We start from the raw sequence: 26826 nt of genomic DNA on the forward strand, positions 1-26826 counted from the left end.
ACACTGATAAATCACACAGTTATCCTTTGTTCATCAAATATTTGATCTAATTTGTTATATTTAGAAAAAAATGCATAAAAATAACATTCAGTGTGCAAACAAGCAATTTCCCTTAGAGGTTTATCATATGGATTATGTCAGATAAAAAAAATGAGGATTAAAAATTCAGTACTATGCTCTAGAAGCGTTCTTTCACAAAGAGGCATAGTCATACTGAAGAAAGAAAAAGCAGCAGAGAGGCATATATAGATGCATCAGGTGTATCAGTATACCTGAAGGAGCATCTCCACCCCATCATTCAACCCGGACACTGAAGTCCAGCGCGGAGGGCCTTCTGGCGGTTCCCTCACTGAGAGGCTACAGGCAGAGGGCCTTCTCAGTAGTGGCATCTGCCCTGTGGAACACCCTCCCGTCAGATGTCAAGGAAATAAACAACTATCTGACGTTTAGAAGACATCTGAAGGCAGCCCTGTTTAGGGAAGTTTTTAATGAATGGGGTTTTAATGTATTTTTAATCTTTTGTTGGAAGCCGCCTAGAGTGGCTGGGGAAACCCAGCCAGATGGGCGGGGTATAAATAAATTATTATTATTATTAATTATTATTATTAATGAGTGGATGAGTAGGTACACACTGTGTTGGGGTGCTTGGTCACACTGGCATGCACATGGCTACATGTATGTCATCAAGCTGACCGTCCCTGTGTGCGCAAGTCACTTGGCTTCCAAATGTCATCAATCTTTAGCAGAATGCATTAACCTACACTTGCCAAGGACAAATCTTTAGCTCTGCTCCTTTTCTGTGACTGACCTACTATGCATAGGGTGATCATTAGACCAGGCCACAAGACCACCACTGTTTGGCATTTGTTCAGTACTGATAGTGTGCTGAGCACACTAAGGCAATATAGTTCCTGCCCAGAGGTCTTACAATCCACAGTAGAAGGGCAATTCAGGGATGGGGAAAGACTACAATGCAGGTGGGTGGGTGGCCCCTGCTCTCCTTTTATGTAGCCCTTGACACCCCCTGAACAGTGTTTGAAACTCCCATTGTTCTAGGCACATTTTGTGATAGGGGATTTCATTAGCGCGAGCAGTTTCTGAGCTCTGGGTGCAGTTCTGTGCCTAAGATTTCAGATTAAAACTGCAGAGTGGAAGAAAAGAAGGATCTTTTTCTGCCTCCTCACTTCCAGTTACTCTCTGAAGACTGAAGAAGAGACCTTCTAAAAAATATTAGGGGGGTGGGCAGGGGAAGGACTAGACCATGTGAAAAATGAACTTAATATATTCACTGCAGTTCATTCATTTTCAGCTTTGTATTCTTGTTATAAAAAAGTGTGCCTAGACATACCTCGGTTTCTAACGCTGCTCTGGAAGCTTTCCCATTCTTCTATCCCATCTATTTCCCCCCTTCCTGTTCCTTTCCGTTTTTTGTGGTTTTTCAAAGTGCTCCTCCCCTCAGTATACGCCATTTCAGAACAATTTTGTTTTAATTAATTAATAATAATAATAATAATAATAATAATAATAATATATTTATATCCCGCCCTCCCCAGCCGAAGCTGGGCTCAGATCGGCTAACAACAGTAAAATAATACAGCATTCTAAAATCAATTCATTATAAAATCAGTTCAAATCAAATTGATGGCAACCATTGGGCTAGAGTTCTGTGAAGAATTACCAAAGGAGGGGGTCAGGCTGTGCCTTGGCCAAAGGCCTGGTGGAGCGGCTCTGTATTGCAGGCCCTGCGGAAAGATGTCAAGTCCCACAGGGCCCTAGTCTCTTGTGACAGATAAACAGATTTCTTTCTTTTCTTTTTTACTTCTCCTCCTGTTTGTATGGCTTGGAGAAAAGAAGTATTTTCCCCACCTGTCCAAGAAAAAAATTAGTAGGCTTCTGCCATATGTGTGTGGGTGTGTAGCATCCTGAAGTCAGAAAGTAATTATTTTAATTTGTTTTCCAGAACAGTAGCTGTACTGGCTGTTGTATTTTTTTATTACAAAAATATTCTGTAGTTATTTGAGACTAACTTCATAAAACCCAGTAAAGCTTTCATCTGAGTAGAATTGTACAGGATTAGAAATTCTAATCACGAGGCATACCACAGCTAAACGTGAAGCAGTGTGGTCTTTATTCCACCTTTATCACCACCTTTCTGTAACCAGTGAGGAAATGATGACAGGAAGGGAAAGTTCCTCACCCTTGGGTTAAAGGTTAGGGTAGAGAATTGTAAAAGAAGTTGATCTCGAGGAGAGATTCAGATGAAAAGAGAAGCTGCACCAGGCAAAATCCAAATTGGGCCAACTTCAGCAACCAAGCAGCCTTCATAAATCATGTGCATTGAGCAACTTTTCATAATTTAATTTGTGAATATTTGTTATTTAGTGTTGACTGTTTTGCACAAATTATTCTGGGTTTTGTATTTATTGGTTAGGGGAAGGAGCACACGAAGGCCTAACTGTAACCACTAGGGAAGGGTTTCAACATAGTGATATCATGATAGCTTCATCAGCAAAAGCATTTCTGCTTGCTTGATGGAATAATCTCCCCTCTCTTTCTCCCAAGTACTATTCTGGGCATTATCCTGACCCACCTGAGCCAATCTAGAGGAAACATGGGGGAGAGGAGAGGAGGGTAAAGTCCAGTTGTGCCAACTTCCACTTGTGGGACCAATTAATTCAGTCCAGCCCTAGGAATCTAGTTCAGTTATCTCTGGCTTCTATTATTTTAGCAGGAATTGCCCAGGCACATTCAAATTATTTTTTTACTCATAAGGGCAAAAAAATTACATTTCCCCCACATTAAGAAGAATCCATGATGAGAGTTTTACATATCAAAGCTCCATTTTTAACTTCTTTCTATTCTTTAAAACAAATCCAACAACAATAAAAAAGCTCCAATGAGGTGAAAACAAAATGGCCACAATGAAACAAAATAAAGCATTTAAGGATTTCACAGTGATACTACATCTTCAGTTGCATGTTTATATTCTGATCCATGCTTCTGCCAAACATCAGGCCAGTCAGGCTAAAAAAAAGTTTGTGTTCAACAACATTCAGCCAATGCACTTAGGTTTAATACACTGGTGGGTAAACTACATTATTGTCAGCTACAGTGATAATCTTTCCACTGCATGATGAGAAAACTGAAGGCACACCCAAAATATTTTACGAAGTGCAAGCTAGTATATCTTTGAGACTGCAGCAGCAAGCCATCTGACAACTTCAGTACAGTACTGTACTGACTAATTTCTGAAGCTCATACCAAAATAGGGGTGGGGAGAAACACCCATAGCTTGCATTCATTGAGTGTTCCTTTCCTTAAATGTGAAAAGCAAGAGCTTACTGGTGTTATGCAAAACTAGACACAATTTACTGTATATGAGCAGCCAAGTGCTGCAGCATGATATAGACTCTTCCATGAATTGGCAACACCACCACAAAATGAAATGTCTTGTGCAACCAAGGGCAGGGAGGGAGAATCACACTTATTGGAGGCCATCTTAAACACAGTCCTTGTAACAGCAATTGTAATGCAAGCTGAATCAGGTCTTTCTTCACTTTCAGGTGCTGATTTTAGAGGTTAATGGAGTGATTATTTAGTCTACTACCGCCCATCAAGTACGCAACATTGCCATATGGCCCCTGCCCCAAACCACCACCACCGCAGCCACCACTACCATCATCAAACTCTAGATGAGGCAACTTGGTAAGAATATATAGATGTTATTTCTAAAAGGTGAAAAAAAAATATACAATCTAACGAGGAGCCAGAGAATATATAGGTGTATTTCTTATGCATGCATATGATACTCAGATCTTAGGTTTAATGAGACCACTGTACCAGACAGTCATTAGCCAACATCACCAACAGCAGACTGCCACCCACCCACTCTATCTCCAGGCAGCAGCACGGTTATTAAAACTGTGAGGGGAAAGAAGGGATGTGGTTGTGGTTGTTTTGTTCAAGCTGTAGGGGAGGAGCTGAGGAAAGTTGTCCCCAGGTGGAAGAGACAGTGGCAGGAAATGAGGTTGGGTGTTTATTGTCTTCAGCTACAAGCAGAGTTAGTGGTCAAACAAACATCATTTCTGATAAAGCCTGGGAGCTAAGATCATGTCAAAAATGTATAACTTGCTGCTGAAATGGAATACACAGGATGAAACGGTTAAGTCAGCTATGATTAAATGGGCACAAGATGTTGGACATAACATTATGTTTGCTGACTGGGAACAGTTATGGACCACCGGTATGAAATTTACGGCATGTAATGCCTTAAGAGAGAATATTATGAAAATGATATACAGGTGGTACATGACCCCAGTCAAGCTTGCAAAAATATATCATCTGCCCAATAATAAATGCTGGAAATGTAAGGAGGTTGAAGGTACATTCTTTCACCTTTGGTGGACGTGCCCAAAGATTAAGGCTTTCTGGGAAATGATTTATAATGAAATGAAAAAGGTATTTAAGTATACCTTCTTGAAAAAACCAGAGGCTTTTCTCTTGGGCATAGTCGGCCATTTGGTGCCAAAGAAGGACAGAACTTTTTTTATGTATGCTACAACGGCAGCAAGAATACTTATAGCAAAGCACTGGAAGACCCAAGATCTACCCACTCTGGAAGAATGGCAGATGAAGTTGATTGACTGTATGGGACTGGCAGAAATGACCGGCAGAATCCGCGACCAGGGAGAAGAGTCGGCAGAAGAAGATTGGAAGAAATTTAAGGACTATTTACAGAAACACTATAAAATTAATGAACTCTGAAAAGATGTTGGATTGAACTTTTGTGGTCTCTAGCTGTTATGATAAAGATAATAGGGATTAAAATTGTTTAAGTCATAAAATTTAAAAAGTTGAGTGGAAAATAAGGTGTTATTTTAAAAAGGAATGTTAAGAGATTAGGATTTGCTGGATTAACAAGTTGAACTAGAAAACAAGAAGGGGAGGTATGAGGAAGTCAAAGAAACATGTTATTGAAAAATTGTTACTGAAATTGACTTGTTTTTAATATTTTTCTTTTCTTTTTCTTTTTGTGTTTGTATAAAAGTGGAAAATCTAATAAATATTTATATATATATATATAAAAAAGATAAAGCCTGGGAGCCTGCACAAGCAGCAGCTGACCTCTCCAGCCAGGCAACAGCGCTGAGTCAGTAGTTTAGGAACTGACCTCCTGGATCATAGCTGCTTCTCTTACAGGGGCCACACGCTAGATGTCGAGTTGACAATGCATACAACATTTCAACCAGCGGGGCGCCCCCTCCCCAGAATAGCATATGAAGATTTCAGGGTGGGTTCATGTTTCCAAAAAAACATGTACTCATATGTATATGTCACAGTATTTCAATACTTTTGAAAATTCAAATCATATAATTAGGGGAGCCAGGTAATTGCTCTTCGGTGGTGAGTTCTGAAAGCTCATACAGAGAAGGAAGAAATGGATTCTCAGAAAAACGCCACCATTTTTTAATAGACAGTTTTTCAAGAACCTGTTTCTCCCTTGTCTCTGATGATATTAGTGTACCCACTCTGTTGTTTTCTTTCTTGAAGCTCATCAGGTATACTCAGTCTCATTGGAGAGCAGGCTTTCCAGTTTGATTCTCTCTTTGCTGCACAAGCTCCTTAAAGAGCCTGAGGAAGAAGTCTAGGATCTGGGGATTTATTCTTAGGGTATGGTGAACAGGAAAAAGCAACTGTCCTCTGCTGCTGTTATAACCCATTGCAAAGGAAGAGAAGAGGCTGCACAAACCAATTTGCAGAACATGCTGGAGGACAGCATGACTCTGGTCAGTAAATCAGGTCAGTCTCAGCAACTTATAACCACACTTTATATAAGGAGAAGCTACAGCTGAATGGTGAAGTACATATTTTGCCAAGGCTTAATACCAAGCATCTCTAGTTAATAGGATTGGGTAAACCCCCATCTGAGGCCCAAGAGAGTGAAGCTTCAGGCCAAACCATGCAAACATGAAAATACCTTTTTTTTTTTTTGGTTAAAGCCATGTCCAGGCTTTATTTAACATCCATTTTTTCTTTAAAAGCATAATAAATAAACAAAACATCAAGGTAGGCAAATAAATAAATAAATAAATAAATAAATAAATAAATAAATAAATGCGAGAGAAGTAATAAATACAAGACAATAAAATAATGGTCATAATAAGCTTTTTTTAAAAGCATAAAATATATTCCATAGTGGAATACAAGGTTCATATTTATACAAAACATATCAAATAATCATGAGTACTTAAAGGTGTCTTTGCATCAAACGTGCAGGTTTTTTTAAAAAAAGAATTTTGCTTCAGCTGGTGTGGGTGGGAAGGCAGTGCTGATAATTAATGGGATCACACAGCTGAAGCGAAATGCTTTGCACACTCCTTTTCCTTTGTACACAATAAGGAGAACTCTTTCCCACTCTCCCTTGCTTTCTGCTTTAGTAGCATGCATTCCTTGCCCCTCTCCCATGCACTTTGGACACAACCCAAAAATTATTTCCCCAGTGGCTGCCTGTGTGCTCAGCTTCTCCCATACTGCCTTGCTCTTGGTCTTTGGTGTTGTTCTGTCCCAGAATATAGTCTCGTGTTGCCTTTCTGAGCCGTCCAAATTTGCTACCCTAAGCTTCTGCATGAGATGCTTGCACTGTTGGGCCACCCTGTGGGCAGATAACTAAACTAAATAAAGTAAAGATGGGTAATGTCCATGTAGCCACAGTTACCATTTGTGGATACTAAATAGTTACATGTGATTATTTTATTCTTTATAGCATCAGTAGAAAATGATTTGGACTGATATCCTCTGGCCATACAGTTGCATTCTATTCAATATTAAAGGCTGGATCTATTCCTGACTTGGTGAATTGCTTGCTGATATTCTGCAGTATTTCCTGGAACATCACTGGATGTAGCAGTTCCCAGGAATAAGTTTAATTAGGATTGTGCAGAAAGGTGTTTATGACATATCTTAATATCCGCCCCCCCAGAGCAACAGATTGCCATTACATAACGCGTACATGGGAAAATAATTTTACTAGTTTTGAATTGAGAATCAGACCCATTAAGTTAGGTGTTTTTTAAACAAATGAGATGCATTTGACAACGACAGTGAATTATTTATGTTTAATTATTTACGTTTAACTGAGCCTCCCCCCCCCACAAACACTCAATCTCATTGCACTCATTACACACCAACCCTGAAAGTCAGTTGCACTATATTATTTTCCGTTCAGCAGCCTAACAGCCCACGGATAAAAACTGTTTTTTAGCCTGTTGGTATGACTGATTATATTTCTATATCTCCTGCCCGAGGGTAGAAGATTAAAGAGGTGCTGGCCGGGGTTTGAATCGTCCCTGAAAATTTTTCTCACTCTCCTAGGGAACGATCCCTTGCTATGTCATCTAGTGGGCTCAGGGGACAGCCCATGATATCATGTGCTGTGTTCAGCACCCTCTGTAAAGACTTTCTGTCCATGGCTGTCAAGCCAACGTACCACACTGTGATACAATATGAGAGGACACTTTCTATTGTGGACCGGTAGAAGGAGGTCATCAATTGTTGTTTAACATTGTTCTTTCGCAAGACCCTGAGAAAATGGAGTCTCTGTTGGGTCTTCCTAACCACCTGAGTTATATTGTTTTTCCAAGTGAGGTCTTCACTAAGGTAAACTTCCAGGAATTTAAAGGAAGAGACTCTCTCCACACAACCCCCCCCCCCCGATATACAATGGGGCTAGTTCCCCTCTCTTCCTCCGAAAGTCCAACACCATCTCCTTTGTCTTGCTAATATTTAGGTGGAAGTTATTCTCTAAGCACCATGTAGATACTTTTTGAATGTTCCCCTGTACGTTGATTCATCTCCACCTGTAATAGACCCATTATGGTAGTATCATCTGCAAACTTAATAATTACAGTGGATGGATCAGATGACATACAGTCATGTATACAACGAGTACAGGTAGGGACTCAGCACACATCCCTGTGGGGTGCCAGTGCTGAGCTTCAGGGAGGTAGATGTAACAGGCCCAATCCTCACTGTTTGTGTCCGATCCCTCAGAAAGTCTTTAATCCAATCACAGATGGTAGACGAAAGGTCTAGTTCCATCAGCTTTTTGATAATAATGTCCGGAAGGATGGTATTAAAAGCTGAGCTATAATCAATAAACAACATTCTAACATAATTCCCTGGTCTCTCCAGATTGTTTTACCTGAATACAGCAGCTGCAATGTGCAGATGCAGACTTGGAGTCCCTTGTGCTGTATGGGCACCCCCCCCCCAGGTAACAATCACCTTTGTGCTGCTGTGCGAGGACAGGGAGTTTCTACCAGGCAGTGCATCACCACACACACATGCATCATATACTCCATAGTCTGATATGTGATTTTTGTGCCCCTGGTTGGGGGTGGGAGCAGTTTCACCACTAGCTGCAACTCTGGCAACATGTTACCTTAGCATCCTACCCACCACCAGGAGAGAAGTCAACAGTTTGTGCTGAACCCACTTCCTCCTCCTGGTAGAGGTGAGAGAGATTTCTGTCTGGGGGGAAATGGAGAGCCCCTGAAATTCAGTTCAAACAATGGTGAGCTACATAGATGGACAGTATGACTGGGTTTAAAGGCAGCTTTTTAAAGCCTGACTCTAAAATGCAAATGACTATAGCTGCAATCCTAACGCCACTTACCTGGGAGTAAGCCAGAATTGTTATTCTGTACACTTTTTATATCAATTGCAGAACAACTGGATAATCTTTTAAAAATGTACCTGTAATGCTAGGAGCCTCAAGCTATGCATGTTCCATGCATAGTTTAGCAATTTGAACTTTGGATCCTGGGCATCAGAAAACAGCCACGTATTCCTTGGACAGCACTCCTGAGGTCACTAATTTGAAAGCCTTATTTAAATCAATGGGACTTACTTCTGAATAAAGAGGGGTAGGGGCGTGCTGCAACAACTGGAGTTTGGCTATCTTTCCACAATACGTGAGCCCTCACAAGTCAAGCTATTAACTCTCTAGGTAGCCTATGCATTATAGTGGCCTACTTTAATTTACAATAGTACAGACTTGTGCAAGAATTGAGTTTATTACAAAATGTGCTGTAATAGTATATATACTACAGCAGAACAACAACAACACTATTTTTTATTTCTACTCCACACACCTGACTGGGTTGCCCCAGCCACTCTGGGTGACTTCCAGAATAGTTACGGGGCAGCTACTGGGGTATTTTTCAATTACAGGGCATTTCTCACACCCTGCACAAGATTACCACGTTCTTAGAGCTCATAGACCCAAAGGCACCTGGTCCTGCAAAAACTCTGATAAGAGTTTGTGGGCTCCCACCTGCTCCCTTTTCCACCACTATGCACTTAAAGCTGGCATAATTTGTGTGCAAAGGATAAGCTAGGTGCAAGATTCCTTACTAGGGGATATAGCATGGAGGTCCTGCGATACAGCAATGCCTTGGCCTGCTCTGCTGCTATGTACCTGGTTTGGTATATATTGCAGTGGAGGGGCTCCATGAGTGTACTAATTTTTGGAGACCAAAAGTGGGCTCTGATGTTACCACATGCTAGTTCCACTGATGCACACAGGTGTTCATACACTGCCTTTTGCATGCAGAACCCAGAGGCTAGGTTGTGTCCAGTGCCCACAGTGGTTTTTTGCAGATGATCAGCACTCTCAATCCAAGTTTTAATTGGCAAGAATACTGTTTGGAAGTGTCCTGTGAGCCATACTATATGTTGCAATGCAGTCACATGTAATATTAGCTTGCCGGCAGTCTCTCCATTACAAAAATATCTGCATATTTTTGATTTGATTTTTTAATTGTTATACCACTTCATATATTTAAAATATCTTTAAGCAGCACACAGAAAACTAAAGGAACCACAGACAACTTAAAACAAAATATTACACAAATACACACCTACATATAAAAATGTTACATTAATAGCAATATCGATCAATCATCTAGCTATCTCAATTCATTTCCCTCCCTCCCTCCCTCCCTTCCTCCCTCCTTCCTTTCAGTCTCTGGGTTCACACTCAGGGTCCAAACATACTCTCAGTTCACCCACAGAAGTCTCAAAATGAGAAGAGGTCCTGGAAAGAGGGGACATCACCTTAAGTCTCCCATTCTAGACTTGTTTTTATGAGCAATCAACTGCACTCTCAGCACCCAGTTCCAGGTGCAGGAGGTTTGTTGCGTTTCCCAGGGGGGTCCAAAGGGTGGGAAGAGGGCCCCCGCCACTTAACAGCTCCTTCTTCACCCTTTGTCCTCTGCTCCTCCAGCTGCTATTTAATTTATGTCATTAAATTAATTAACATGGTACATATAATTCGACTCTTAGGATGCCTTCCTACAAACTACTGCAATATAAATGTAATGCACGTTTTTTGTTTAAGAAAAAAACAACAAGGTTTAAGGAATGGAGGCTGGGACTTTAGAACCTAAGAAGAGCACTGCTGGCTTAGACCAAAGGCCTATCTAGTCCAGCCTTCTGTTCCCAATCAGATGCCCATTGGGAAATAACTGCCCACAAGCAGGAAATAACTGCAACGGCACTACAGTATTTATCCCATCAAAATTATTTACTTATTTAAACTATTTCTGCGCCACCTTCACCACCGTACAATCATAGGGCAGTGTACTAAATGCTGAACACATGTCAATATTTATTTCTAAAGCCCATTTAAACACTAAATTAAATGCAGCAGCAACACACGGTGGAACAAAAAATTGCCTTTCCCCACTTTTGGTATAATATAGGAAGTGGTGGTGGTGAGAATCAGTTTTTACTTGCTGCAAGAAACTTGAGCCCCAGATGGCTTTGAGAGTCCAGGGAGGCTCATCTGGCACCAACACTGTCAGCTTGTAGGTGCCAGGCAAAGACCATCCTATTCTCTTGGGGAATTTGGACTTTGGCATGGTTTGATTTTCTGGCGTGTTCTTGATGTTTTGGTTGCATGGGATATTTTCCCAGTTTTCCTGGTTATTTGTGGATGGCCACTTTTAGCACCATGCACAGCTTTGCTGTTTTTATTGTACTTTTAATTTGCTGAATGTCACTTCTTGTAAGTTATGAAAACAATAAATAATAACAATAAAGTAAAACCAAAAACAATGTTAAGGTAACAACAGGTACCATAGGCTGACCTCAGTTAACTACACCTTCTCACCTCCAAAAGCCTGAAAGACTTGCCCCCTGAAAGACTATAATGTTTTGGCAATACTGTATGCCCCTCAGCAAGGAAATCAATCCACAGTTTTGGGGCTACCACTACAAAGTTTCTACTGCAGGCCCCCACATTTTGCAATTCAAAACCTTTCAGATAACTCAGTGTAGCCCCCAATTTATTTACTATTAGCAAGAAGAATAAATTTATTATTGCTACAATTCCTTTTAAGATGATGGAATCCGTGTTTATTAACCTGCTTTATTGCATATCTAAACATATATAAATGCTTCTCTGCTTAGATTCATTACTACCACAAAGTTAAATGGTTTTGCCATTCAAAACATTTCAGTTTTATTTAAGTAAAATAGTTCAAAAGCTGTAATATTTGGACAGTAAAGTGGAAACAACTTCCTGCATGAAGGATTAAAAACACATTTTCTTTTTTATTTAAACATTGTTTCATTTCAGTGAACTGCAACAGCTTCAGTGAAAAGTTCCATGAAAGCTTTAGTAAAATCAATTCCAAACGGATTTTTTTGAGAAAAGGGGAAGCAACAAGCTGCTAAGGAGTGATTCATTGTTTCCGTTCAGTTAATACATCTGCCTTACATGCTCAATGGATAAGAATAAGAATTACAGAGGTTGAAATTATCTCTTTTGGAAGTTAATGTACATACCGCACTGCTCCCATTAAGTTACTTGCTTTTACATATGACTGGCTAAAACCTTAAATAAGAAGGATTACTGTAATTGATAGGCACCATCCCTGTACATTTTTGCAATTACATAATCTAAAGCTATGTAGGCTATCCCCAATGTTTGCCTATTTTTAACATGAGACAATATGCTTGCAGACAAAACAAGCAAAGCTTACCCCATTTTTGTTCTCAGCAAAGGCTTTTAACCCAAATTCTCTCTCTCTCTCTCTCTCAAGTCCTCTAGTTTATTTTCACTCAGAAACGAAACTGGCTGCTTTCTTGCAGATGTACTGAAGCCTGGTGGATATGTGCTGTTTCGTTGTCAGTGACATCAGCAGGAAAGCATAGCAGGCTTCCTTGGTCACACCTACTTTTGCTCAAAAAAGCCTTCTTAAAGGTACAGAGCGTTGCTTTTCACCCTGAACCACAGAACAATATAAGGCACAATTGAGTCATCCTAAACTACCCAATGGCTTCAATGCATTCTGCTCAGCTTTTTGTATAAATGGAAATCCAGCAATTCTAAAATGTAGCCATATTCTCTGTGCCTGCCCTCAGATTGTGAAATTCCGTCCCCCAAAAAGCTACATCTACCCTATTTACTCTACAGATGCTATTAGATGCTGAAGACACCCCTCTTTACCCTAGTCTTTGAGATTACACACAAAATTTAAAAATGGTATAAAATGTTTAAAAACTGCCATTTTAAAAATAAAAATACATATATCATTAAGGCAGGCATGGCCAAACTCGGCCCTCCAGATGTTTTGGGACTACAATTCCCAACATCCCTGACCACTGGTCCTGTTAGCTAGGGATGATGGGAGTTGTAGTCCCAAAACATCTGGAGGGCCAAGTTTGGCCATGCCTGCATTAGGGTGACTGATTACTAAAAATAAAAACTAAAACTGGAAGTGTCACCATGGTCCCAAGCAGAACTAGCTTTAATAAAAATAAATAGATAAATAGATAAATAACCAGGCAAGAGATTAAATTGTATATGGAAGTTATTAATCTGATGACTGACTTTCAACCACAACTATAACAATATTTTCAAGTAACAGAGACGTTATCATGCTTATTAAGGAAATACAGCATTTGAAATCTTACTAATATCAGATCAAGACAAAGGCTTAATTGGCAAAATGTCCTTAATAATCATGGAATTGGATAAGAAAGTTGGGATCTTTGTATTGGGTAAACAAGCTCCAACAAGAGCTGACATGACTAAAACGGAAATTTTCCTGGAAGAAGAAAATCCTGGGAGAAGAAAAAAAGCACCCCTAAGCCTAGATTAGTATAAAAAGATAGCAGAGTCTATAATAGCACCAATGAAACTTACAAACAGATTTACAAAGGTAATTTTTTTATCCTGTTTTGGAATATTATGAAAAGGTTCATAATAAAATATACCTGTACATTTTAATTAATAACACAAGAAGAAGTTGCTAGATCAGACCAATGGCCCTTCTATCCCAGCATCTTGAGCTTACAGTGGCTGAACAGTAGCCTGTAGAAAACCAGCAAGCAGGATTCAAGCACAAAAGCACTCTTCCCTCCTGTGGTTTCTGGCAACTCATATTCAGAAGCATTAATGCCACCAATTTTACCCAGGAAATTTCCCTCCAGAGGAACTTGAACAAAATTCAAGAGAGTCACCCCCACCCTGATGCCTACCCTGGACATGTTGCTATGACTGAATCAGTACCTGATCATCGCACACCACCAGTATATACAGTAAAACACACACAGGGAGACCACTGTTCAGATAACAAGGTGTTCAGTGTGGGATCGTATCTCTCTCTGGACTCATTCATGTTGTGTACACTTAAGAGCTCACAAGGTGAGGGAGAAGGGGAAATGACAGTATCCTCACAAAGGAAGCACCTTACGCAAATTGGCAGGCCATATGGAACACAAGGGAGCATGAGCACATTACTGTCATTTCTTGTCCCAAAGCCTGAACAGCTACTTCATGTTGGGACCCCAGGCGCAAGCAGCCAGCCAACATCACACTCCAGTCCAACAAATGAGGGTACCAGGACAGAGCATACCATGCAGGTAAGCAAGGGAAGGGAAAACACATGCTGTTCATGCCCAAGTGCCACACCTGCCTCTGTATCGCCTTACGCCTACTGTGCCCTAGCTGAACTATCCTGCTCTGGCCCTCTTCTCCCTCGCACCCTCCACAGCAGGATGTAGAATCCTCCACAAAGGAGAAGTACTTCTCTCAACATGCAGGTAAGCTCTCTGCTGCCAAAGGCCAGGCACTCCACTCCAACCAATGCCACAGCTCACGGTCCTTTTTGCCTTGCAAGATCACAGATCAGATGCAGGGAGTAATAACAAGCTGTCACCATATGCAGCCCCCAAGGATAAAGAGCCATCTCCTCTCACAATCACTGCAGGTTCCTTCTCCTCCCAATGGGATTGAATGAAAGCTCAAGACATTTGAGCAACATGCATTTGGCAATGTGGGGGTTGAGATACCACAAGGCACACACAGTGGTGGGGTATTAATAAGCAGCGCCTCCTCAGAACAGCTGTGGAGGATCACTTGCTCCCAAATGCCTACATGAGGAGTTTACAACGAGGAATGTGCTTTATGCTTTATCTAAATTAGATCAAAGATTACTACAGGCATTGACCAATGGACGCACGCCCGACTGAAGTGCGATCGCGTACACGTGCATGGTGCCAAAGCCAGAAGTGACAATAAAATGTCACTCAAGGGGTGGAATGGGGGCGGGGCGGAACACTTTGCATGGGCCCTGCTAGTGCACGTGTGAGTCCTGAACTTAACCCCCATGCAAAACGAAGATTGCATTCTGCCGTAGGTGTTTGTGAGCTTCCCTATTTGCTAACCAGTAGTTCAGTCATCCATCACTACTCAAAACATTCATCCAATGAACCGATTTCATATGTTCATTTTAATATGGGTGGAAATTGCCACTTTGTTGTTCTTGAAAGCATGAAACTAACACCCAACAAGAAATAGTTACGGCTTGTAAAAAGATTGCTTCTCAGCATGAAATGTCACTTATTATAAGGATTTTCCCCACTCCAGGATTTAGTTTCCACCTTCAACAGAAAAAGACAACATTGAAGAGTAGTTATGACACTTTGCAATACAGTGGTACCTCGGGTTACATACGCTTCAGGTTAACATACGCTTCAGGTTACAGACTCCGCTAACCCAGAAATAGTGCTTCAGGTTAAGAACTTTGCTTCAGGATGAGAACAGAAATCGTGCTCCGGCAGCGCGGCAGCAGCAGGAGGCCCTATTAGCTAAAGTGGTGCTTCAGGTTAAGAACAGTTTCAGGTTAAGAACGGACCTCCAGAACGAATTAAGTACTTAACCCGAGGTACCACTGTATATCAGAAGAGTCTAAGGGCTTGGTAGACAAATGCCAACACAAAACTGGTTCATTAAATCACAAGACTGTCATTTACATGAATCTGAGAGTTCATGACCACCAACTTATACCAGCATCATGCTACATGAATTTAAAGAGAGTATTCCACAACAAGTAGTCTTAAGATTTCTAATTGTGGCTATAGGTATATTGAAACTCCATAAACATGCACCCTGTGAACACAGCTTTTTACATATGCCATGAAGCAGGGCTTTCTAGTCTAACATATGATAAGAATTTTGTAGATTTGGCAAATCCACACCACGATCAACTCCAACCCGGAAACCAATGTCCCCACTGTGGAAGGACGTGTGGATCCAGAATTGGCCTCCACAATCAGTTATCGACTCATTGTTAAAACCATGTTTATGGAAGACAATCTTACTTGGCTACGAGTGATCACCAAAGAAAAGAATGATAAGAATACATGCAATTGCATGTATCACAGATATTACGTTAGTTAAATGTGTGTACATAAAACCACTTATTTACCTGGGTTGAGAGTCGAAGCCAAAGTCGTTCGATTTGTACATCTGAAAGTCGATATCTGATTCTGACCTGTAGTATAAAAACAAATGTAAGACTTTAATGTTTAGCAATAATTTCATCCTATGTAGCTATTCTTTACAATGTTATTCACGTGGCGTTAATATCTAGTGCAGGGAAGTCATACATGGAGAACTGTGCTTCTCAGCCATAAAGGGGAATTTTTCCATTGAAAATAGAGATAATTAGCCAGGAGCCTAAGATGAGTGAAAGTTTCCCAATCCTTTCCTCCCTCCAGTGCCTCTCAAACACCTGTGAAGGGTCAGGGTACCTCCTGAGCAAAGTGGAATTGGGCCCAGGGAACTGCTGGGAGAATGGGAATGATCCCATATTGAGTAAATAACCTTTTTCCTGTAAACCTCCTTCCATTCACTTAGGATTCAAGCCACTGTGTTTAAGATGCACCTTTAAATGCTGAAGCACCCCATGTATACTAAATTTTATCCCTAAATGCAAAACAAAACAAGATTGTTTACATTTACCTCTAACCCCCAACACCATGGTAAGTCAAGCAGCAAGCCAGGTAACTAAAACATCACAGTAAGACACTAAAAGGCCCGTAAAAGGTTTGCCTAATTAGAATATTCTTCATCTGGTGGTAGGACATTAGAAGAGAGAAAGCCAAACAAACCTTCCACAGGAGAGAAATATGCAGCTGGTATGCAGCTGTCCCCACAAAAAAGAACCACCAAAAAGGCTCTCACACATTCCAAACAACCTAGCAGTCACCCGCAACCCGACAGAGGGAAGGGCACCCTTCTCCTCAGTTCTTAAGCGTGTGGGGAAATTACATGGGAGGAGACAGTACTTCAGGACCCAAGCCATTTAGGGATTTATAAGTAATAACTAACATTTTGAATTATGTCTGGAGCTGTGTTTGTAATAACCAATGCAAAAGTTCTAAAATGGGTGCAATATACGCATGAAGCTCTGTTCCTGTGTGCACCAGAGTTGCTGCATTCTGAACTAAATGGAACCTTCAAAGGCCATGTATAATAGCCTACAGTCTTGCTGTAACCAAGCATGTGTCACTAGGATTTGGACTGGCCTCACCAGAAACGGAAGCAGTTGGCACTGGGTCAAATCCCCCTTGGCCACAGCAGCAAGGTCAGGTCCATCCAGGACTCCCCTCAAACTCCAAACCTTAAAATTTAAAGTGAGCGCTACTCCTTCAGGAACAGGCAGAAACCACCATGCCTCAGGAAAGGCTAACCCTGCCACAAAGAGAACCTATTGTCTGGATTAAGCTTCAATTTATAAACCCTGAGAGTAGCAAGACTGCCAGAATCAGATTTCTAGGCAACGGGGAGACATGCAGTGGGTCACTGGAATCCCACTCTGCAGCTTTTCCTTCTGTAGCTCAGCGGTTCTGGGAAAAGCTGAGGAGCTCATGGCTCCTTTATTTGTCCCCAGCACCAATTAACTGGAGAGCAGGAGGCACATGATGGGATCTCCCATGGTCTGGGAAGGGAGGTTTAAACCTCTCCATTTCTGTGTGCTGAGAAGGCAGGGGGCGAGTGCATGGGTGGCAGTGTGCATGGCTGATAATGGAGTGGGAGGAAGACTCTGTGTCTGCCTGAGAAGGAGGAGGCCGGTGAATGTGTCTCTCAACACACCACCCACCACCATATATTGCTGCCTGGGCTGAGAAGGCTGCCATAGGGCAATGGCCAATATGTTGAGCAGCAGTCCACCCCAGACGACCTCCCAGAAAGGACATATTGCAGAATGATGCCCCAAAGACCTATCTCTGACAGGTGGTCTAGAAATATACGGTTATGGGTTTTTTTAATTTTAAAAACTGCTTTGAGGACCAGTAGAACTGGTAGGGATGCATTATCCCCACCACCACCTTGCCCTGGCAAAAAATATATTCTTTTGGCACAGATTGTCAAACAAGGCAGCCCAAGTCCTCTTGGCCCCATTCTGAAGTCGGAATGAAATACGACTGGATAATCCATTTCATTCAAGAACCTCAGATATTGAAATGGCAGAAATGTGCTCAAGGAGCTTTCCAAAGACTGAGCATTTTACACTGGCCTATCATTATCTAACATTGTTGGGTCAAGGGAGGATTTTTAAAAAATAAAATAGCTTTAGCACAGCCATCTTAAACTTGGGTAGAACCACATTTCCCTGTATGAAGGCAATTCAGTCCTCAAGACCCATGTAGGCACACAAGACCTGGTCTCTTTTATAAACCAAGACAGGTAAGGACATGAAGGCTATCTTACACTTCCAAAGATTTTTGTCAACAAAATTGAAAATTATCCCTAAGGAAAGAAAACGCAGGTATGATGGGCACACAACGGAATTCAATTTTAACTATGGCATCCAAGTCAATATGAGCAATTTAATCTGCAAAGTGTCAAGCAAAACTTTCACAGTGAGCTGAGTCTCCAGTCATACCTTTCTGCACCACATACAAGTTGCTCATATTTATCCAATCTTTGCATGCCGTCTGAGCAGCAATATCGGTTGTTGCAAGTTCCACAGCAGAATGCTGGACAAGATATTGCTGGTATCAGAATTCCATTAAAATTGGTGTATTCTATGCAGTCTTCACAGAAACCTGAAAATAAAGTCAAACAAACAAGTCATTGCACTACACATGTTCCACAACAAATTCACTACAAATCAGCATAGCCTCTTTTTATTTGTATCTCCTGGAAATTATATACCAACATGCACAAGCTTCTGACTCCTGCATAATTGTAACCCTAAATAGTACATCATTGGAAGGAAGAGAATGATCTCATTCAGAAGGAAAAGGTTATTGAAAGTAGTATTTATGAGCATCTAGTAAAACCCTTGAGGGAAATGTATATGGGGGAGGAGAGCTGCCAAGCGTTGTGTGTTTTACATGGCTTACATTTTTCTACAATCCATCGTGAAAGAAACAATCTGTTACAAAAGAAGTGCTATCTGCATAAACAGCTAGGTGCCCAAAAATGGCTGCTACCACCTCCTTGGTTTGGGCAGCTAAAAGAAACTTCTGAATATAGTCCTTGCCTGCATCACCAGTTCAGCCTTCTCTTGCTTTGATTATCAGCTAGAGCAGAAAACCACTATTTACTACTTAAACATTTACTGTATTTTTCGCCCTATAGGACGCACCTAGATTTTTTTGGGGGGGGGAATAAAGGGGGAAAAATTATTTTCCCCCCAGGCGCGGGGCTGGGGCGGGGGAAGCCCGAGCTTCCCCCTCCCCCAGCCCCCAGAACGGGACCCAGAGCCATGCCGAAGCTGCGTGCAGCTTTGGCATCGCTCTGGGAGCTTGCGGGGCTGGAGGAGGGGGAAGCCCTCCACCAACCTTCTAACCAAATTGGAGGACAGCGGGAAAGGCGCGCTGTGCCTCTCCCACTGTCCCCCGAGTTTGCGGGGCTGGCGACGGGGAGGAGCAGGCTTCTCCCCCCTGACAGCCTTCTAACCAAGTTGGGGGACAGCGGGAAAGGCGCGCTGTGCCTCTCTCGCTGTCCCCCGAGTTTGCGGGGCTGGCGACGGGGAGGAGCAGGCTTCTCCCCCCCCCCAGCCTTCTAACCAAGTCGGGGGACAGCGGGAAAGGCGCGCTGCACCTCCCGCTGTCCCCCGAGTTTGTGGAGCTGGCGGTGGGGCTCTCCAGGCTTCAGCGAAAGCCTGCATTCGCTCCATAGGACGCACACACATTTCCCCTTCATTTTTGGAGGGGAAAAAGTGCGTCCTATAGGGCGAAAAATATGGTATATTCTGCCCTTAAAGTGTGGTTTTTGAGACAGCCCTTGAGTATTCTCTCTGTCTCTGTCTTGCAGACTCTCTGTGTGTGATGCATCTCCCAGGCTACTGCTGTAATTTGAGTCAAGGGTACAAACAAAAATGATGTGGGAGATCTGTGATCGGGGTCTCATGGCTGTTGTTTTAAAAAATTGCTGTATGGGGCTCCAGAACTGGAGAACAATGGTGTCAATGGAGATGGCTAATCCAACCTTGCCTTTCTCCTCCCCATAATTTTTCCAAAGCAGCTGTTTGTTCTTCTGGAGGAGCAATCATGATATCACAAGTCTTTGGCTTGAATCCAGACTTGTTCTTCCACAAAAGGAAGGGCTCCTTCCATTCACTGAACAGCTTTCAATCCAGTGGAAACTCCCATTGGTATAAGTGGGAGTGGGGGAAGAATGTAACTATCATTGATTTCTCCTTTCCTGTGCACCCCTGCATCATCTCTCACACTGTTCTGGAGGGCTGCCCAACCTCATTTCAGGAGGGCCAACAGGAAGAAGGATTCTGCAAAAAACCACTTCACCTTCTTCTGCCAGTGACAGCATCCCAAGAATGGGAGTCTGCTCACTGGATCCAAGTATTTTTGTTAATCTGAAACACCAGTTGAAAATTAAAAAACAACAACATATCATCAGTTTTTAAACACTATCAGAAATAAAATCTCTTCCAAGGTATCAGGCTGAAGCGGTACTTCTGGATAGTCCCAAAATATATTGGCCTGAAAAGCTCAACAAAATACAGCTATTTTATTTTATTTATTTTAATATCACACTTCAATATAAATTGCTAGGGCAGAATTAAACTACAAATAAAACAGATCCAAACAATTATTAAAAATGCACAAAACCTAAAAGGCAGCAAGATCTCAAAAGACAGGGAAAAGCAACAAACAGGTCTAAAATTACATCTCAAAGGTTCTGTCCTATGTCTAACATAACAACAAGTTAAGTGCCAGGCAGAATGCTCGGAACTTGAAGTGAGCACTCCATAGTTAGGATGCAAGCACTGAAAAGGTCCCCTAGTTCCTGGTGGCTTACGAAACTCACCACAGATGGTAGGGGCACCTACAGAAGGCTATCTGCATCTTGATGTACAGTGCCAGCTGCCACCAAGGTGAAAGCCAGAATTTTGAATTGGGTCTGGAAATGGACAGGGAAGCCAACCCCAGTGAGTAATCCATTAACTGGACTTTGCAAACCATCTGCAAAAGCAACCTCAAACAGAGTGCATTACATTAGTCTAACCTTGAGAAGGTTAATTAAGGCCAGGCTGTCTCTGTCCAGGTAAGGTGTTCACTGGTCCACAAGCCTTAGCTGGTATAAGGAACTCTATACTGCAGAAGCAACCTATGCTTCTAATAAGATAGATCGATCAAGGGCCATCCCACAATGTGAAAACTTTTTTCTTGGAGGAACCGGGAGTGTTATCTCATCAAGCACAGGATGAGACCACTTCTCCCACTTCTCTAGACAGATAATACTCATGATACCTCTGTCTTCAGTTTATCGGCCTTCATCCAGTCTAATACCGCAGCCAGACATAAACTGGGTAATTCAAAAGATTGAACCTCACAGCAAGATATTCAATATATTTACTTGGAAACATGCCAAACAGTATAGAATCAACCCGACTTTCTACTAAGTCTGTTCAGGATTGCAACATTAACCTCAAACTGGGGGGGAAATGTTCTCTCACTCCATTATTGTTGTGATAAGCAGGAGCTCTAAGCCTTCTGAAGGGTCCACCACTGTGCACTGGTTTCTTCCTGCTTATTTCAAACTTAATTGAAATGAAACTCAAAAATAGATTTGCTTTCCACAAGTTGACACATATGATTAAACGCTGTAAAGCAAACTAGCAAGACAACTATAATTAGCAATGTTTAATTCAAACCTACATCAGCTGCCAGTTATTTTCCAGGCTTAGTTGAAGGCACTGATTACAATATTTAAAAGTATTCATGGCCTGGAAACTGCATATTCAAGGACCAAGTCAGACATCTCTGTGTCTGTTTAACATGTATATGTCAGTTTGAATATTCACAGGTGTGAAGGGGTGCATGGAGGATGGGAGCAAAACTAACCCCTCAACACCCCACTGCTTTGATTCCCTCCCCAGTCCAGCTCCAACAGCGGAAGTGATCTAGCCGGGGGGGGGGGGGGCGGTAGTGGTTGCACTACAATGAGTAAACCAAGTTTTCCACCCATACTGACAAGTGCATATTTAACAAACACGTGCACATTTGGTTTGGCTGCCCTTCCCATGGGCTGGTCTCCCCACTTCTGAAGATTGTCAGCTACAGCTCTAACCTCCTTCTAGACAAGTCAAGAGCAGTGGCCAGCGGGCACAGAAACTTTGCAATACTGCCCCAATGATTTTGACTCCCTGAAGAAGATTTCTGCTGGTCTTTCAGACTTCAAGGAGGGAGTCCATCCAAACAGTCATAGTTTGCTATTGATACTGAAGTAATCTGGGGTTTGTTATCTATGGTTTTTAGGCTGCTGTCCTTCACAGAGTTGCCTGGAAGTAAGTCTTATTGCTTAATGATTTTTGCACTGATTGTGTTAGGTGCCCTGAACAGCTAATTATGCCCAGGCCAGACATAAACATTTATTTTTTTTCCAGTTGTTTCCCATAGTGGGTACATGTGCTTTTATAACAACCTTCTGCCTTTTATAACAACTGTCAACAAGCCTGCATTTCTAGAGATTGCGCCCATAGTGTTTGCATACTTTGGAGAGGACTCTAAATCCTTTATAAGGGCTAAAGTAGACATGACACTGAGGACACGTTTCCCGCTGTGATCCCAATTATCAGCCCACCAGGGGATGCTATTAGCATTTCTGAAAATTACATGTTGAATGCAAGCACATGCTTAACAAAATGTCTAATTAGGCTCTGAATTGAATGCTTTGATCTGGTTCAGATAATCAAATTCTGGCCTGTTATCCTGGTCTGTTAAATGACATTAAGTCCCAAATGGGCTAGATTTTTGTACTTTGCTTTTACAACATCTTGTTGTTTCTCTGCACAAAAGTTGCTTTATACAGAGCAGGTGGGGGTGGGGGTACAGATCACTGGATTCCAGCTATGAGTCCTAAGGAAATGCTGTCAATTTAAAGGAACAGACTAAAATACTGCATGGGCCAATGAGCTGCTATAGATCTGATAAAGCATACAGAAAAAACACAGGAGGAAAAAGATAAATTATCACTTCAAAACACAATGGCGGCATCCTCAATTGTCTCCTAATTCCTCCTGAAATTCAAAGGTATCTTAATAAATTCTTAGTCTAATCCAGGCTGTTTTTCTTGTAGACCAGGAAGACAACACTGAACACTTAGGAGATGCTGCCTGCATGGAGGAAATAAAAGTTGCTACTTTTCCCCCATTCCCCTTTTCTCAAGCTGCTGCCTTTTAAGACATTTCCTGCACATGAGAAGGAAGGAACCAGACCACACCACTGCTTTATTTCCTGTGCATTTGAAGAGGAGGTGCTTTTTAATCAAAGGTCTTCCTTGCTTGACTCTCAGAGCTATGTCAAGGAGGGCTCACCCATTACACCTTTTGTGCCATAAGCTCCGTGTTCGAGTGTGGGGTTTTGGGGTCCCATATTTCACCACTGAATTAGAGAAAACGGCAACTGGGTTTTCCATGGAATGCCATTTGCTCTGGTACAGCATTAAAACGAGTGTCTTCCTGTGGAAAGTGCCAGGGCAAAATTTTAAAGCGCTGCTTCGACACAGAGCTTTAAAACATGGTGCAAAAGGAAGTCTGGGTGAGCCTGTAGTTGAAAGCAAGATAGATACAATTATGCTAGACATGGAATTTCGTATTAGATACCAAGCTGATTAAAAAGTACTAACTTTTTTATATAATCATTTTTATTACTTTTACATATAATCACATTGCATAACATCTTGACTAACATCTTGACGCTGCCCATTTCATGAAGAACCTGAGGCTCTAAAGATCTTTCTAAAGATTGTAGCCATGGGGAAATAGGGCCATAACTCAGTGGCTGAACACATGCCATGCAGAAGTCTCCAGCTTCAGTCCCAGGAAACTCCAGGTAGAGCTGGAAGAGATCCCCTGCCTGGATCTCTGCAGATCCACTGCTAGTCAGTGCCGGTAGTTCTGAGCTAGAGGGATCAATGGTCTGATCTGGTATAAGGCAGCTTCCTATATTCCTATTATAGCAGCAGATACATTAGTTGATGAAGCTTGGTCTGTCTCAATATCATCATCACCATCATCAATTAAATATTCAAAGTGGGGAGCCAGGGGTTCAATTTAGAGAGCAATTGGCAGGAGCAAGTTAAACCTTTCCTACAGTCCATCTCATATTATTTTGAACCCAGGATGCTTGGGAAAAGAGAAATAGTTTCACTAAAACATGCATTTTACTTCTGACAGAGAGGCGTATTGAAAGCTTTGGTGGCTCCCAAAGAGAGGTATCCTAAGAATGAAATCCTGCAAAAGCAATCACTATGGCTGGGTGGTGTCCCCTCCCCCCCACCATATGGTCCCTGTGGGTGCACATGCACCCAGTAAGGCTTTCCCTGGCATCCATGAGAAAACCTGAACCCACAGAAACAAAAACTGGCTGGTTGACCGGACGCTTTCTTTTACCCGCCACTGCTCTTCTCTCCTTACTTACTTCTTTCTCTCTGATTGGAATTCCTTCCTTCCCTTGGAAATTCTGGCCAGAGTAAAGGAGACAATGAGCTACAGTGGTACCTCGCAAGACGAAATTAATTCGTTCCGCGAGTCTTTTCGTCTTGCGAGTTTTTTGTCTTGCGAAGCACGGTCAAGTCGCAACTGCACCTCTTCAAGCGGTTTTAAGAAAAAGGAAACTCGCAAGACGTTTTCGTCTTGCAAAGCAAGGCCATAGGGAAATTCGTCTTGCGAAGCAACTCAAAAAACGAAAAACTCTTTCGTCTTCCGAGGCATTCGTCTTGCGAGGTACCACTGTATGGTGGATGTGGTTTGTGAAATGGGAAATGTGTGGGTGTGAAATGCAAGTGGCTATGGGTGCCATGCGGGGAAAGTGGTGGGGGGAGATGAAACAGAGGAGACTGTTTTTGGCAAAGAAGCAAGACCCAGAGGCTTTCTTATTTTGTAGAAACGGGGGGGGGGGGGGAGAGAGAGAAGATGCAGGTATTCCTTGTTTTTAGCAGCAGCAAAGTCATCATACTTCCCACCCAGCTTTGTGGGGAGGGGTTGGAAATCTTCTCAGGGATCTGCTCTGTAAAGGCCCCACAGAAGTGGGCTGACTGGCTGGGGAACAGTTCTGCAACTCTCCCCAACTAAATAACTCAGTGAGGCAGAAGTACCTGTGGCTTTGCTCTCCTTCCCTCTTTGATCTACTTCACACCCACCCACCCGGCAGTATTTTCCCCTGTGGCGAGCATATGTCAAACCTATTGTGTGGGTTCAATTCATTGTGTAGGTTCAACTTGTGATCCATTCTTGACTGCCTTCATAAGCCCCTCTTTTAATTCGATGGTGGCTTGGAGGGGAGACGCCTTGTAAAAATCAATAAGGACAACGACCTGGATCAATGTTCTTTTGCCATGGTGACACTGGAAAGTGCTGGATAGGTGATTGTTTTACAATTCAGTCCATGAAAGACAGATATAATCTGAAAGTTGATGGTGGCTAGGGGACAACCTATGTGAAAATCATGCAAATGCTGCATAATAGCCATTTTGTGACTGGTGGTTTTTTTTCAGAATTCTGTATATACCTACAGAACAAGCTCCATTGAATATAATGAAACTTATTTCCAAGTAAAAATGCCAGCAACTGATCTGTGGGGTCCCAAAGAGCACAGTTTTGGCCAAATGTTTTTTATACAAAGCCACAGGGAGTGGTCATTAGGACGTGTGGCATGGTGTCATCAGAATGCAGATGGCACCCAGTTCTATTTTTTCTGCAACACTTGAATCAGGAGAGGCTGTGTGTGTCCTAAACTGGTGCCTAGATGAAGTCATAGGCTAAATGAGGACCAGTAAATCATGATACAACAGACCCTGTGGATGGGTGGTTGCCAGGTCTGGAAACTGTGTTGTGTAGCCTGTAGGGGTTGCACTCACTATGAAGCAACATATGAATGGTTCATGAATCTTGTTATATCTACCACTGTCACAAGAGGTCCAAGTGACCTCAGCAGCTTTGAGCACCTATTACCAACTTTGCAAATGTTGGCAAACCAAGTACGGCACAACCATTCTTGGACAAGGATGGTCTTGCTGCATTGGCCCACACGCACTGCTATCCTCGTGATTAAGCTACTGTAGTGCACTTCATGCAGGAATACAGGGTTCAGAAGCTGCAGCTGGTGCAAAATGCATCTGCTAGGGTGCTTGGTGGAACAACCAGCTTTACACATATTACACTGGGTGTTCAAAATCTGCACTGCCTGGTTACTAACTACCAAGCCAACTTCAAGGTTTTGCCTCTGCCATTTAAAGCTCTTGACTGCCTCCTGCAGTACAGATCCAGCTGAACTTTTAAGATCTTCCAAGGAGACCCTGCTGGCCATTCCGCAAACAGCAGATTGTCACTGGTAGCACCCACCTTGGGCAATCTGTGAAGCAGAGACGGTAATGGCTTTCAATTGCCTCTTTAAGATGAACATGTTTACCCAAGCTTTCATGGGCTCTTACTCTTAATTATTTTTTTGTACAGTTTTATCTGTGACATATGGTTGTGCACTATTTTTAGCTTGTATTTGTTTGGTTTTCAGGAAGTAGCATTTTTGTCGGTTTTATGTAAGCCACTTGGAGGTGCTATTGTATTAAGCGGTACAGAAATATAATAAATAAATAAATACACAAATCTCCAACCAACCATTCATCGCAGGAGCACAGAAAATACTTCTCCACCAGCACTGCAATAGAAGGCCTTACACTATTGGTACTCTAGCCATAGTTAGGAGATCAGAAATGAGCCGCAGGCTTGCATGCTACCCTCTCCTGTGGTTATTCCCCTTCCTTGATCAATATTGATACTGGGATAGTGAATGTTATTTCTGCACTGATGTTAATCATGGTAAAGAGACCAGCACTGCTGCATTATGTACTGGCTACAGTAAAACTTTCAGATAAGGACTAAAGGAGGAGTGTCATGGGTCAGAGATCACTCTGCACAACCAGTGGTGTAGCATAGGAGCACGTAGCCCCCACAACAGGACCAGGAGCCCCCACAACAGGTTCCCATCAGACCCTGGCTC

At 42.2% G+C, this 26826-nt stretch overlaps 1 protein-coding gene and 1 long non-coding RNA gene across 4 annotated transcripts in view; both read right to left on the reverse strand.

Annotated features, from left to right (window-relative positions):
• Positions 1-26826, reverse strand: part of SHISA5 (shisa family member 5) — a 38293-nt gene that overhangs the window by 5950 nt on the left and 5517 nt on the right. For 2 of the 3 annotated variants that reach the window (XR_014545493.1, XM_083603573.1), the window contains exons 2-3: positions 18243-18405; positions 15780-15845 (exon numbers count right to left, since the gene is read on the reverse strand). Coding sequence is in view for 2 of the 3 variants with exons in the window: in XM_083603573.1 (XP_083459699.1) it covers positions 15780-15845; positions 18243-18405 (229 nt within the window). In the remaining variant the exon portion in view is untranslated. Of the gene's footprint in view, positions 1-12047; positions 12204-15779; positions 15846-18242; positions 18406-26826 lie in introns of those variants that run through there. The other variant, XM_083603574.1, reaches the window with a different exon arrangement.
• LOC310757909 lies at positions 2001-11890 on the reverse strand. The gene is made up of 2 exons (XR_014545564.1): positions 5111-11890; positions 2001-4102 (listed from the first exon to the last, which is right to left on the reverse strand). It is a non-coding gene; the product is annotated as an uncharacterized lncRNA (long non-coding RNA).

Source organism: Podarcis filfolensis, assembly GCF_964270895.1.
Source record: "Podarcis filfolensis genome assembly, chromosome: 2".
NCBI classification, from domain to species: domain Eukaryota; kingdom Metazoa; phylum Chordata; class Lepidosauria; order Squamata; family Lacertidae; genus Podarcis; species Podarcis filfolensis.